General features: G+C 39.1%; 2 protein-coding genes across 5 annotated transcripts in view; both read right to left on the minus strand.

The window, feature by feature from the left end:
- The window catches only part of LOC126593851 (protein BONZAI 3-like), a 40,856-nt gene that overhangs the window by 11,778 nt on the left and 14,670 nt on the right, over nucleotides 1-14,408 (minus strand). The window lies entirely within an intron of this gene.
- LOC126593854 (uncharacterized) lies at nucleotides 285-10,211 on the minus strand. 4 transcript variants are annotated; one of them, XM_050260014.1, is made up of 4 exons: nucleotides 9,706-10,096; nucleotides 2,828-3,075; nucleotides 1,739-2,045; nucleotides 285-507 (listed from the first exon to the last, which is right to left on the minus strand). In XM_050260014.1, exons 2-4 carry the CDS (start codon nucleotides 3,071-3,073, stop codon nucleotides 458-460), a joined length of 603 nt encoding a protein of 200 aa, XP_050115971.1. In that variant the 5' UTR covers nucleotides 3,074-3,075; nucleotides 9,706-10,096; the 3' UTR covers nucleotides 285-457. The 4 variants fall into 4 exon arrangements, with proteins under 4 accessions (XP_050115971.1, XP_050115972.1, XP_050115970.1 ...); XM_050260015.1 differs by having other exon boundaries at nucleotides 422-640; XM_050260013.1 differs by lacking the exon at nucleotides 285-507 and having other exon boundaries at nucleotides 1,506-2,045; nucleotides 9,706-9,818; nucleotides 10,065-10,211.

Raw genomic sequence — 14,408 nt, forward strand, 5'->3', positions numbered from 1 at the left:
ATCAGGTATCAACTTTAGATAAATTTATCAACAATTTCTTGGGTAAATATGCTTGCTGCTGACCATCTCATTGCAACCTTATTAAAATCTCAATCACACATATATACGTGAACGGATTTAAGATTTGGACTTCAGGGAGTTTCAATGTTAAAAGTTCCAAGTTTTTAGACAGAAACAAACATGCAAAAAACAATTAGTTTATTTACTAAGGTACTTCATGGAACACTAATAGGTTTGTTATCGTCAGCTAAACTATGTTGCGTAGATGTCATCACCTATCGACATATGCCAAAACAATCTGATGAGTGATATCGAGAGAATTTGTCAAGTGATGTCAGCTCAACTTGTCGAGGCATGCATAGCAAACATTACATCAAATACTTGGTGAACACAAAAAAACATGTACCAAATAAACAGAGGGTTGTTGGAAGACGTTCACATGTATATTTCCTAGACTTCAAATGGTCCTGAGATCACTTGGTCCTAATGTGTAATGTGCATCCGCCTCTGCATGCGTGTACACATTTAGATCGTTTAAATACAATGTGAAATATAGATCACACAAAATATCCCTTCATGTATAGATAGGACTAGTAATATGCGCGCACGATGCTGCGGGACTTGAATACACCAACTTTAACTACATAAACAAGACACATTTAACCCGAAAAACATTCAACATAATCATGTACAAACAAAAAGGATAGATCTAGGAAATTATTAAAAGCATTGTAACCGTAGATTCAGGAAATTACAAAAATTCATCTAATCAAGAGACAATATAATAGTTGTGGGAAGATGAGTATGCAACCAAGAATCTAAGATATACTTTGACTTGCAATTCCATTATAATTTCACACAAAAATTAAAGGACCAACTAAAGAATATATCGATATGATTTTCAACCTAGCTATAAAAAAGAGCAATCAACATTATTTGTAAAACTCAACAAAAAAGAAACTGATTGCATGTTATAAATTCCATAGGTAATTTGGTTTTGCAGATTAAAAAGAGTGAAAGAATATTGAAAATTACTAAACCCCATCACAACAAACCCATACCTCCCTTGCCCGTTCCCTTCAACCCTTGCAGAAAATCCTCCCATCTCTCTCACCCCTGTCCCGTCTCTCTGTCTGTGCAAATCGAAGAAAACAAACCCAAAACCAAATCCCTGAAATCCCTCGCCTAAATCCTCCCACATCTCTCTCGGACACCCCCTATCTCTGACTCTGCAAACCCTAAACCAAATCTCCTAATCCTATCTTGGACCCCCCTCATCTCTCTGCCAATCGCACAAACAAAAACCCAAACCTAATCATTCAAATCCCACCAAAACCTAATCCTTGAAATCCCATCCAAACCTAATCCTTAAAACCCCTTGTCTCAGACACCCAACACCTCTCTCCCTCAGATAGCCCTAAACGAAGTGCCTTACAGGATCGAATCGACCTGCAACACCCCCGGGCGAGATTGAGACTACTTTTCATATTTTCGTTTTAATGTACTAGCAAGGAAACGATAGTATATTCCAAAATTAGCAGTTTACAGAGAAATAGAAATAGAGTATGAGCCACAATCAACAACCAGTAAGACTGAACCACGGGAAATGAACAAACGAAAACCATAAATGACGACCAAAAGAGCCATCTTTACAAACACAAAAATGGTAAACAGAATGCTTGAAATTTAAGGTTTAATATGAACGGGTAAAACTGAAACAGCATAAGCTGATGCATACCAAAAGCTTGTCCCTTGTGGTATGAAGCCATATGTGAAGCCATCTGGGAATTTGTAGGCACATGAACATAATCCGTTGACTCCAAATCACTCTCAGAGTAACATGTATGCAGTGAGCTCAATCTGTTGGCAGCCTCAAAGTTCACCAAACTGTCTGAACTTCTGTTATGCGGTGAATCATTAGAACTACATGTCATTAACGCATGCCATCTACTGGCAACTGTCACTATACCTTGGGCACTACCGGAAATTTTAGTAGCTGCGTGCAAGGAAGGAATAATGCCGACAACCTGAACCATTGTGGAGACCTGAAAATTTGGAGAAGAAAGAGGAAGGAAATTTAATGCATTAAATTTTAGTCTGCAATCAATGATGATTAGAGAGTTTTCAGAGAGGTCCAGTGTTAAAAGGGGAATCCATTATGGTTTTGAATCTAAGCCTGTAAGATTGACAAGTTAATCAACGGAGAAGTAGATACACAAAAAGCATTGAACTTACTGCAAAATCGCCAATATTCATTATCCAATTAACCTAATTGTATTAAAAACCTAGCAAATCTGCATTAAATTAAGCATATTTTGCAGTAAATTATCCATCTTTTCACAGTAAAGCAATAAAAAGATCATGAGCAAGTAAATCTGGACCACTACGATCAAAATTCCAGCAATCAATAACCATAATTATAAATTTTGACAAACTTATAGTTGCTACAGTGTTTGACAATGATCATGTAAATGCAGAGGCTTGGCTGAAGGAGAGGCATTGAAGAAATCCAGAAATCCTTCCATGGCAAACTTAATTGTACAACCATGGCGTGTGTGTTGTATGCTAGATGCCCCCTCTTTTAACAACACACAATAGCTTATGCAAATGCAAAGAGACTTCAACATGTTTCATTTAAAATAAGTTTACATTTTGTAGCAAATGCGTATGGCGAAATAGTCTATAAATAATCATACTGGCAACCAAACAGAACAGTTCAAAAACTTCAATGGAAATATAAATTGCAGAAAAAAAACTTGAATTTCCAAACCCATTTCCAAACCCACAAAATAAAAAATTCAACCAGAGTAAATGTAAGAAGAATTACCAAGAACTGATAGCTGCAGACAATCAAAATGCTCATGATCTTGGTCGTGCTGATGAAATCCAAATCTGTACTTTCATGTCCTCCTCGGTCAATTCCTTGAGAAGCTTTGATATCGCCAACAATGTCTCCTCTTTGTGGTCGTGGCCATGGTCGTGCCAACCGCATGCAATTGAAAACATTAAGCATCAAATTCAATAAGCAAGCAATAAATTTGAAATTAAGAAAGCATAAATAGCTTATTACCATCTGAGTTGCTGGAGCAAGCATGAACAATGTGATTTATTTTCTTTAGCATAGGCGGGACACAATGGTGAAGTGCATCTGAAAAAAGCAAGATGAGCTACAGACACTTGTCCAGGGATTTTAAAGTTGAGCACAAGGTTTTCATTTTAGAGATTGAAGAGAAGTCTTTTGGCGAGAGGATTAGGATAACAGAGAGAACGAGAGCCAGAGGATATCAGATATCTTTTGACTTGGGTTGTGCAGCATGGATCACTGATCAGTTAAAGGCGGCCATTGACACGGGAGGACTGAACTTCTTCAGAAAATACAAGGGTCACAACTATCAGTTTTGGGTTGAAGGATTTCAGAACAGAAACGGGGAGGTCCTTGTTCTTTCCAAAACTGAAAAGGATGGTTTTGTCAGAAATATCTTCGTTCCGAAAGGTTTCAAAGGCATCGGATGGAGAAATCTGGAAGAGCTGATGTCTGAGATCCTGCGAGGGGGAAAGAAGACGGGGGCTACAATGAGGAAGGTGAACCGGGTTGGAACTAAGCCTAGGAGAAATCTTTTGGGCGGCGGCTTTCAGGGCTCATACAGGGATGCAGTCATTGGAGGCAAGTCGACGTCAACTGAGGAATCCACACGGAGTGCCAGAGAGGATTTTTGGAAAGAACACACTTGGAATCAGAGGACTTGCTCTAAAGAATCTTACAGTTGGGGATGTGTTGTAGTCTGTGAGAGAAAGGTGGTGCATCAATCCTGGAGGGAGGTGGAGGCCTCACTTCGAAAACTTCTGGGAACGGACATCAGACTCTCGCCATTTCAATGCAACAAAGCACTGTTTGTTTGCCAGAACGAGGAGGAAGCAAAGAAAATTGCACTACTTGGAGCTATAGCTATGAAGGAGTATCCCGAGGTGGAACTAGCGGGGTGGTGGGAGAGTTTGAATTCAAATAAAAGATTGGCGGTCAGTTATGGAGGTTGGGTTGCATTGGAAGGTTTACCACCGCATCTTTGGACCAAAAAATTCTTCCAGGATATTGGTGAGGCTTGCGGAGGTCTGGCGGATATTGACCAAACAACCACTAGTTTTGGTTTTCTGCTTGAAGCAAAGATAAAACTAAAAACCAACTTCACTGGTTTCATCCCTGAGGTAGTAGAAGTGGCTGACGGAGACCTAGTCTTCAGGGTCAGGATCCGACAATTAACGCCAGCGAAGAGACCTATGCTTTCGGCTGAAGATCGGGGTAAATCGGAATCTTTAGTTGGGTCTCTGAAAAAGGATCAGCAATTACAAAGGATTTCTGGAATACATCATCCGGCGACGGCTGAGCTCGGAAAGGCAGCTCACACGACGGGGACTTGCGTCAGTTTCCGAATAGGCGCCTTCGACTGCCCAGTCACCATCGGATGTGACAGAAAGCTTGATCACAACAGGTCTGTGACTGTGGGCGCGAGTTCCGAGGAGCATGCAAACCCAATCTATGACCTTACTTTCCCTGAAAGAGAGCGTGGGACGCCATCTCAAGAACAGGACGTGACAGCTACGGCGAGTCAATCAATAGAAGCGGCGGTAAATGATTTTTTAATGATTTCGAAATTGAAAGGAAGTTCCAGTATCATGATTTCTCCGGGTAAAAGCAAAAGTTTGGAATTAGATGGGAAAGAAGATGGCGGTGGCTCTAGTACAGAGGAGGCACAAATTTCAACAAGCAGGGAGTATTTTAATGGAACAAGAGTGGAGATCTTCACTAGAAATAGTGTAAATGCATGTGACAGGAGCGGGCCCAATAAAAACAACTTTATTCCAATTAAACTTGATGGAGTAGCGGGCCTTGATCCACAAAGCCCAAATATTGGAGATAACATTGTGGTGAGCGGGCCTATGGCTGCCAAACATTTATTTACAATTATAAATGGTAATTCGGCCCTAACTATTCACGGGCTGAGATCTCATCAACAATCCGAAATGGACTTTCTGTGTAAGTCTCTAACGTTTTCGAACCCGCTTGAGGACCTAAGGCTGCCAACTCTAAGGAATACCGCGCCACAGTATATGGCTTTGGGAGATCCCCAGCAACTTCGGGCCATGGAGTTCTATGCAGCAGGCGCTCCAATTAGACCTTCCTGGAGCATAAGTTCGAGTTTCTTTGGGAGATTTGGACAACACGACAGGGGCGGAAAGCGGCTAAAGCTTCTTCTACCACATGATTTTGGCTCTTGTCAGAATCACCTAGAATGGCCTAATCCGACGGAAGCGCTGTCTTCTAACCTCACATTCACCGATTCAGTTAGTGAATTAGAGGAAGATATGGAGTGCGAGGCCGATGACGACATTGTCCGATCACCGGGCGGGTCGAGTGAGAAGAATTCAGCAGATCAATGGTGGAGAAGGATGGAGGATTTTGGCATGGATTCGGTTCAATTGTTAGACAGTGACGACGAAGATTTCTCCGCTCAATCTTCTGTCGCTGATGGGGAGGTGGATGCTTACTATCAAGAGGAAAAAGAAATATCTGACGATTTTAAAGTATCCTGTGAGGACCTCCACAACCTCTTCATTGATTCAAATTTGGAAGCAGTGACAACGTTGGAGGAGGCAACCAATCACGAGGAGCAGTCCGTTACTGAGGAAATAGGAAAAAACAAGAAAATATTGAAGTACAGTAGAAGGAAAAAATCGGCAGGAGTATCAGCCAATCGTGAGGCCCAACATCTAAGTTCCAAATTTTTGTCTAAAATGAAGGTTTCCTTGTTTCCGTTGAAAAGGTCTCTATTCCAAGAAAAGAAGAATGGGAAAGTCAGAAGAGGCAAGGGAGAGGGTGGTTTTAAGGGAGAAAGCAAACTTCACAGGGGCACTAGTAGTGTTAATGAAGATAATTAGTTGGAATGTTAGAGGATTGGGAAGTACACGGAAGAGGCTAACATTGAAAAAGCAATTCCAACGGTTACAGCCGGACATCATCATACTACAAGAAACTAAGAAATCATTGATTGACAGAAGTCTTGTGGCTAGCGTGTGGGGAAGCAGATATAAAGAGTGGATTTTTGTCCCTGCTCAAGGAAGCTCAGGGGGTATAGCTGTAATCTGGAACACAAAACACATTTCAGTAACCGAATCTTTGGTCGGTGTTTTCTCTGCATCAATAAAAATTAAGGCTCCAAATGGGATGGAGTGGTGGCTATCCGGAGTCTATGGTCCATGTAAAAATAGAGAGCGAAGGGAGTTTTGGGAAGAATTGGCGGGACTTTATGGTATGTGTGGAACAAGATGGTGTATAGGAGGAGATTTTAACGTGGTTAGATTTATAAATGAGAAATCAAACGGGGGGAGGCTGACTAAAAGCATGAGGAATTTTAATGATTTCATTCGAGAGACAGAACTCAAGGATTTGGATCTACTCAATGCACAATTTACCTGGTCAAATCTCAGAGAAGAACCTGTGTGTCGGAGATTAGACAGATTTTTATGCTCTACAGGTTGCGAAGATATCTTTCCTGAGGCTAGACAAACGGCCTTGGCTAGGGTCATTTCCGATCATTGTCCAATCCAGCTAGACACCAACAAAGTGAAATGGGGGCCATGTCCTTTCAGATTTGAAAACATGTGGCTCCAAGATCCAGAATTCAGGAACAAATTCAAGGAATGGTGGCAATCGGAGCAAGTGGAGGGGTGGGAGGGTTATAAATTTATGAGCAAGTTAAAAGCCATGAAAAAAAAGGTGCAGAGCTGGAGTAAGGAGAGTTTCGGCGAAATCGAAAAAGTCTTGAAAGAAGCGGAAGCAGACATAGAGGAATTGGATAAGAGAGAGGGGGCGGAAGGCTTAGATTTTGAAGTTAGAAGTAAAAGGGAAGAACTCCAAAACCTGGTGGGAGACTTGGCTTTTAAAGAAGAAGTGAAATGGAGGCAGAGAAGCAAAGTGGAATGGGCAAAGGAAGGGGACGGTAATACAAGATTCTTCCATCGAGTTGCAAATGGAAGAAGGAAGAGAAACTATATTGAAAGGTTGGAGTCGGTTGGAGGGGGATTAATAGAGGATGCAAAAGAGATTGAAGAGCATATTGTAAATTTTTTCAAATCCTTATTTAGCAGTAACGACGAGGCATGTTGGGGTTTAGAAGGTATAAATTGGGCCCCAATAAGCGCCCTTGAGGCAATTTGGCTTGAGAGGCCTTTTGAGGAAGCAGAAGTGAAAAGAGCAGTTTTCGATTGTGGAAAGGACAAGTCACCAGGACCAGATGGCTTCTCTATGCAAATGTTCCAACATTGCTGGGATATTTTGAAGAAAGATATAATGAAGATCATGGAGGAGTTCTTTGAGAAAGGGATAATAAATGCAGTGACGAACGAAACTTTCATTTGCCTAATCCCAAAGAAGTCAGATTCTTTGAAGGTGACGGACTATAGGCCCATCAGTTTAGTAACTGGATTGTATAAAATTATAGCGAAAACACTGGCTTCAAGATTGAAGGAGGTTTTGGTTACCACTGTCTCTCCACATCAAGGGGCGTTTGTTAAGGATCGACAAATTTTGGATGCTGTCCTCATTGCAAATGAAGTGGTAGAAGAGATAAGGCAGAAAAAAGAGAAGGGATTGGTGCTCAAGATCGACTTTGAAAAAGCGTATGATCATGTTGAATGGAGATTTCTGGAAGAAGTACTAAAAAGAAAAGGTTTTGGCAATAGATGGAGGAAATGGATGCAGCGATGTTTATGCTCTGCAAATTTTTCAGTTTTGATCAATGGGAGGCCTAGGGGAAAATTTCAAGCTTCAAGAGGATTGAGACAAGGCGACCCACTGTCACCCTTTCTCTTCACCTTAGTAGTCGATGTTTTGAGCAGGTTAATGGAGAAGGCTCAAGAAAATGATCTCATCAAAGGTTTGTGTATCGGGCAAGAAAAGGTGGAGATCTCTCATCTTCAATTTGCAGACGACACCATATTCTTCTTGACGGAAGACGAGGAAGTTTGGAACAACCTATTACAAGTGCTCAACTTATTCTGTTCGGTCTCAGGATTGAAAATCAACAAAGCGAAGTGCTTTTTGGCAGGAATAAATTCAGAAAGTGAGAAATTAAACAGGATGGCAGTTTCTTGGGGTTGCGAGGTAGGATGTTGGCCTATAAAGTATCTGGGACTTCACCTTGGGGGAAGGCCAAGAGCTATAAGGTTTTGGGATCCAGTGGTAGAAACAATGGAAAGAAGACTTCAAAGTTGGAAGAAGGCTTTCCTATCCAGAGGAGGTAGATTAACTCTAATTCAATCAGTCTTGGGAAGTTTGCCGATTTACTATATGTCATTGTTCAAAATTCCTGGCGGGGTAAGAAGACGTCTAGAAAAATTAATGAAAGGGTTTCTCTGGGAAGGCGTGGAGGAAGGTAAGAAATCCCATTTGGTCAAATGGGAGTTAGTTACTAAAAACAAGGAGGAAGGAGGTCTAGGGGTGGGGAATTTGAGGAATCAGAACGAAGCACTATTGGCTAAGTGGTTGTGGAGATTCCCAAGGGAGTCTCATTCCCTATGGCACAAGGTGATAAGAAGCAAGTATGGGCTACAAGTGAATGGATGGAATGCACTTCCTCCAAGGAGGGTTTCAAGTCGTAGCCCATGGAAAGACATTTCAAGTGGTGCTCATCAGTTTCTTGGATGCTGCAAGTTTGAGGTGGGCAATGGAGAGAGGGTGAGGTTTTGGGAGGATGGGTGGTTCGCAGGAGGACCGCTGAAGGAGCAATTCCCCAGATTATTCTTATTATCGAGGAAGCATAATCATAACATTTCTAGCTTTGTGGAAGCTTCGTCAAGTTCCTTGAGTTGGAACTTTGATTTTAGGAGAAATCTGAATGAGATGGAGATAGAAGAGGCGGCCAGCTTATTACAGAAAGTGGAAGTGGTTCGCTTGTCTCCATCAAAAATGGATAACAGAAGGTGGAACCTAGAAGCTTCAGGTTTGTTCACATGCAAATCCTATCGTTCATTACTGAGCAACAATGGGATTGTGCACTATTATCCACCCTACTCTCAGATTTGGAAATCAAAAGCTCCTCCGAAGGTTAAAATACTTGTATGGCTTGTGGCTACTGGGAGTCTCAACACTTGCGACAAAATTCAAAGGAGAAACCCTCTGATGTGTTTATCCCCACATTGGTGTAGTTTATGTAAAGCTAAGGAGGAGAGTGTAAATCACATCTTTCTTCATTGCTCCTACTCGATCCAACTATGGTGGAAACTGTTTCAGGAGGTTAAAGTAAGTTGGGTCATTCCTAAAGGGTGTTTTGAGCTACTAAGCACCAATTTTAAGGCACTTGGAAAAGGGAAAAAATCCAAAGCTTTGTGGGGTTGCCTGGTATCGGCAATTTTTTGGAATATATGGCTGGAACGCAACAGAAGGATTTTTGAAGACTATACTGGAGTGGGGGCAGAAGTACTTTGGGGGAGAGTAAAATATTGGGCTTCGGTTACTAAAGAGTTTAATAATTGCTCTCTATCTCAAATACTGTGGGATTTGTTAGCAGCAGTTAAGTGAGCTAAGTCTAGAATTGGCTACTGTAGCCAAATCCTATTGGGATTTTCCTTTCTAATTTGTTGGTGGACTTCTTATCCACTTCTATGTTTTTCACTATTCTTTAATAAAATTGTTTCTTCTCAAAAAAAAAAGAGTTCTGTCAAAAACATCTCTAACGGCTCAATAAATGATACCCGGTCTGTTTCGGAACCGTTCATGGTAAAAGTCTTCCCACTACTGGTCTGCCCATAAGCAAACGCAGTGCCTGCAAATATTAAATTAAACGCAAAACACCATGAAAGCAGAACGAACAAAATTTGATAAAAAAAAAAATAAAAAAAAAAAAAACACACCCCTGCAATTAAAACAGAGAAAAGAATTTGTTCAGTGAAACACCCCCAAAAGGAAACACCAGAGCCGTTCAATGTATGCAACAAAATGATTAAGCTAAGCTCAATGTGACCAAATTTGATTTCAAATAATGTAAAAAAGTAATGAGAACTAAACTAACCTTTCTTTTTCACATGAAGTAAAATGTCTTCTATGTCGTCTTTGTAGACAATGTGCTATTCATGAACAATGTTTCCTTCAGCTTTGAAATAGTATTTGGACAAAAATACACAAACCTGTATTCATAAATTTCAAACCATCAAATAACTAAGTGAAAAAAAATCCTAGATTTAAAATTTGTAAAAGTACTGGATAATAAATGGAGAAATTGAACGTCTAAAAATAGATATTTAAGCATGGTCTGAGCATTGGTGCCCATATCAGGTGCGGGAACAGTATGAGTTCCAATGAGGTCATGGATTTTCTCCATTTCAACCCACGATCTTCAATCCATTTCTTCACTTTATAGAGACCATTCACAGGCTTCAATTTATCTACAGCCAATCTGTTTCCATCAGGGAAATTATATAAGGTGGGAACCAGAAAGAAATGCTATGCACACAGCACAGAGAAAGTGAAGCTTTTACCTGCGAAACATGGCTTCCTTGTCTTCTGTGAACTTTAAGCCTCTTTCGAAGTCATCAGGAAAGAGTATCCTGGCAACATCATCATTATGCTTCCCAGCGAAATTCTCAATATAGTACTCCTCAGTAATCGGAACACCTCCGTTGAAACCTATCTGTTAACTTTCCCACTTCAGTACACCTTTCGGTTGTATATAAAGCTTATAAAAAGTATAACCAACTTTCATAATACAGTTGATGCACCTTTTGTACTTTTCACAGTGCAATATGAATGTAGTTAACAATAGGTAAATTTATTGCCAGACAACTCGTAAGAAAAAGGAAAAGACCAAACAAAAAGAGAAGACTAATACTCTACCTCTGGTAGCATTTCACGGAAGGCATAGTAATGAATTGGATCCGAATCACACAGCGTTCCATCAATATCAAATATTACTGCTTCAAGTGGAGCAACTCCAGAGAGTGAACTTTTGCTGGTTCCACTGACACAGAAAAGAAAAATAAAAAGACAATTAGGCATCAACATCAGATGGTGTTTTAGAGAAAAGTTTCTCTATCCTGATATTTAACGCACAAAATTTGAAATCTAAAGCACTTAGCATACTTGAATAAAAGAAAATTTAACTTGACAAAGAAAAACCTAAATGATCCAAACTGTGAATCGCTCACTCCATTCCTAAATAAAAGAAAACCAAACCAAGTTCACCAAGAATTATGCACGATTTTTGAGAAGTTATACAATGAATGATATAACATTGTTAAACAAACATGGATAGGAGCTGATCTTAAAATTTATTTAGAAGTGGTAAATCTTATGCAAGCCAAAGAAGATCAGGAGCAATAAATTACGAAACATTTCCAACTCTTTTTACCTAGCATATCATGTCCTTTTATTGATTGTGAGTAAGGCCTGATTCACTTCCTTAAGCCTGGGGATCTCAGCTTCTTCAAAATGAGGCATCTCTTAACTCTAAGGAACTGACTAAAAGGGCCATCTGGTTTAACATTCATAGTGAATCTCATCACCTGTGGTTGTATTTTAAGTATCTTTAAGAACCAATCGGCCATGGTTTGTAAGCCAGGACTGAACTTAGAAAAAGATGATTCCCAGTAACATTGATACTTAAATTTGTGGTAGAAGGACTGGAGTTTTCGCTCTTTTTTCTTAAAGATAAAGAGACAAAGACTTCATTTGGATATAAGGATTTAAAAGAATGAATCCACATTTTGACAATAAGCTCATATTTGTTAGAACCATAAAGATATAATATAATCCACGAAATGATCAGATTTAATGTAATAACTGAAACTGAAATGACTATGTCCAATGAATCATTTGAAATCCATGTAATCCTTCAATCACATAAATACACACATTATATCCAAGCATAAAAACATGAACCAAAATTACTATGAAACTGGAGCTTAATAAACATACACACCTGCAGTTATTGCCTCATTAAGAATATCATTGAAACGGTGTGAATCGAGTTTAGGATCAGAACATATCACTGAACAGAACAGTCTGCAAGAGATTGAAACTATAAGTATCAAAAAACTGGAATCCAAATAACCAAAAGGATAAATGCCTGTTCATATTCCCCTTGCACCGGTTGTACCTTTAATTCAACTCCACTTCTAGTTCACCAATGCTTCTAGTGATCAAAGATTTTGTTCCTGGAATGCGAGCTTTAATTACAAACCGGGCATATGATAGTTGCTCGTTTTCTTGGCATCCATAAAAGCTAAAAGCTCTGCCGATTAAAACCCTTTAACCCTTTCCCCACAAAAGTTACTGCGATCTAAGGAAACCCATATGAGAACTTGATTAAGAGAAAAAAAAAAAGGCTGCATTTTGAAATTCCTCAGTACCAGCAGCAAAAAAATATTCAATTTGAGCTTCTAAGCTAATCCGAAAAACAAAAGTTTTCATTTTCTTAGCAACCAAACAAAAAGAACCAGGGCCTTGCAATACAAAAGCAATAAGCGAAGATATATTTTAAGGTTTCAGACGATGTGCAGCAATATATGCCAAGACATGGCAAGTAAGAAGAAAGGAAGATGAGTAAAAGGTCAAAAAGAGAACTATTACAGCTCGTCTTATGAGTCAGTTTCAAGTTAGACTATGCATCGTATTCCAAAAGTGAGTAAATATTCTAGTCATGTGACACAAATGGGCAGTAAAAATTTAAGTTTATGAAGGCATCAGTAAAAAGCTCCATGGATGTAGATAACAGACTATCAAAATTTCCAAAAATAGTGAGCTCCGTTGCTGAACAAAGCCAATTGCTTTCCTACCTTTCAAACGGTAAAATATTAGAAACTACTGGCAACAGAAAAATTACCCCGAAAGAAGGCTTGAAATCAGCAGGAGCTCCATCTTTATCGCCAAAGTCACCACTGAGCGCACAGGGTCCTCCATAATACCCATCCGTGTCAACACCAAATCTACGCTCTCCATCAAAACGAGATGGATCACTGGTAAAGATGATCAGCAAACCCAAATTCTAACCAAAGTCACTTCCAATCATGTCAAAATAAATTCTCACAATAGAAAAATGTTGCGAATCAGAAAAGCAATTTCTTCCTGCATGACCAACATTATATCTACCAAAAAACTTATTGGTTAAACCCAAAAACAAAGATCAACAGATTTGACAACCATTTCAATAATCTATTGTGCCTGAAATAAGTTTCAATTACTCCAACCCTTACTGCAGATTTTTGAAACTCTGAAAGCAAAACAATTTTGGTTCAAAGGTATCCAATTTATTCAATCAAACCACGTAAACAACTTATCAGCCACGTAAACAAACATTTAAAAATTAATATCATATATCAAATCAAATTCAACAAAATCAAGCAAAAAATCGAAAAAATTAGCAACTCCAATTAGAAAAATTAACAAAAACCTAATCTTTCTTTGGGTACCTTCAAAGAGGTACATGGAGATCTCGCAACAGTCAGAGAAATAAACAGATAAACATTTTCTTTTCCTATCATTTCAGTTTCTAAGGAACCAAACAAAGGATAAGAGGAAATTGGAGCAAATTCGAAGCGAAATGAAGAAGTACAGATAAAATAGATAGCCAAAGCTTCTCAAAGCCACCCCTCCTTATTACCTCCACATACAAATGCTCCCCTCTTGAATTCACATATATAAAAATTTATATTGAATCAAAGATCCATACTTTTATAATTACACTAAAAGTTTAAAACCACCTTTAAATATTCTATAAAAAAAATTCTCAGAAATGCATATCAGTCCAAGGTCTCAAGTTCTCAGAGTGGGGAATTATTGATTAGAACAGTTAATTCATTGGTCCTTTTGAACGAATCAAGCATGCCATTTGAAAACCAATGTATAGTTTTAGCATGTTTTTTTGTTAGATGATCAATCTACACATACACACGCATATGTACATGGATATATACAACATAGAAAATAAGCATAACTAAAGATAAGGACCACCATCAAAATTGAACGGATAACGAAATTACCCTTGACATATCACCTTCTTTCCCATCTCTAATGCTGTCATAAGTCCCTAAAGTAGCAACCGCCTGAAACATGAAGAAAACCATAGCAGAATACCCCACTCAGTATTATGCAAGTTCCCAAGAGTAGTCCACCACCTCATAACCTACTGCTAAACTACAAATGCAGTTCAGCTTGACCATCAAATTACACATTCACCAGCCAGAAATCAAAAGCCTAAATTATGGACATTCATTAAAAGAGTATGTAAATAAGAAACGAAAAAGGAACCTGCATTTGGTTTCTTGAGAAGCAAAGGGCAGAAAGAAACCAAAACACAGACAAATGAACACGGTGCAAATCAATCAAAATCCACTTAATCCATATATAAGAAGAAACACTC

Source organism: Malus sylvestris, chromosome 12 (assembly GCF_916048215.2).
Source record: "Malus sylvestris chromosome 12, drMalSylv7.2, whole genome shotgun sequence".
Taxonomy (NCBI): Eukaryota; Viridiplantae; Streptophyta; class Magnoliopsida; order Rosales; family Rosaceae; genus Malus; species Malus sylvestris.

What these genes read in the sequence shown, in the direction of transcription:
- LOC126593854 (XM_050260013.1), bottom strand. Translation starts at nt 3,073, where the DNA reads ATGGTAATAAGCTATTTATGCTTTCTTAATTTCAAATTTATTGCTTGC. An exon ending in TCTGCAGCTATCAGTTCTTG is followed by an intron (nt 2,046 to 2,827) that starts GTAATTCTTCTT and finishes CCAAATTTTCAG; the next exon opens with GTCTCCACAATGGTTCAGGT.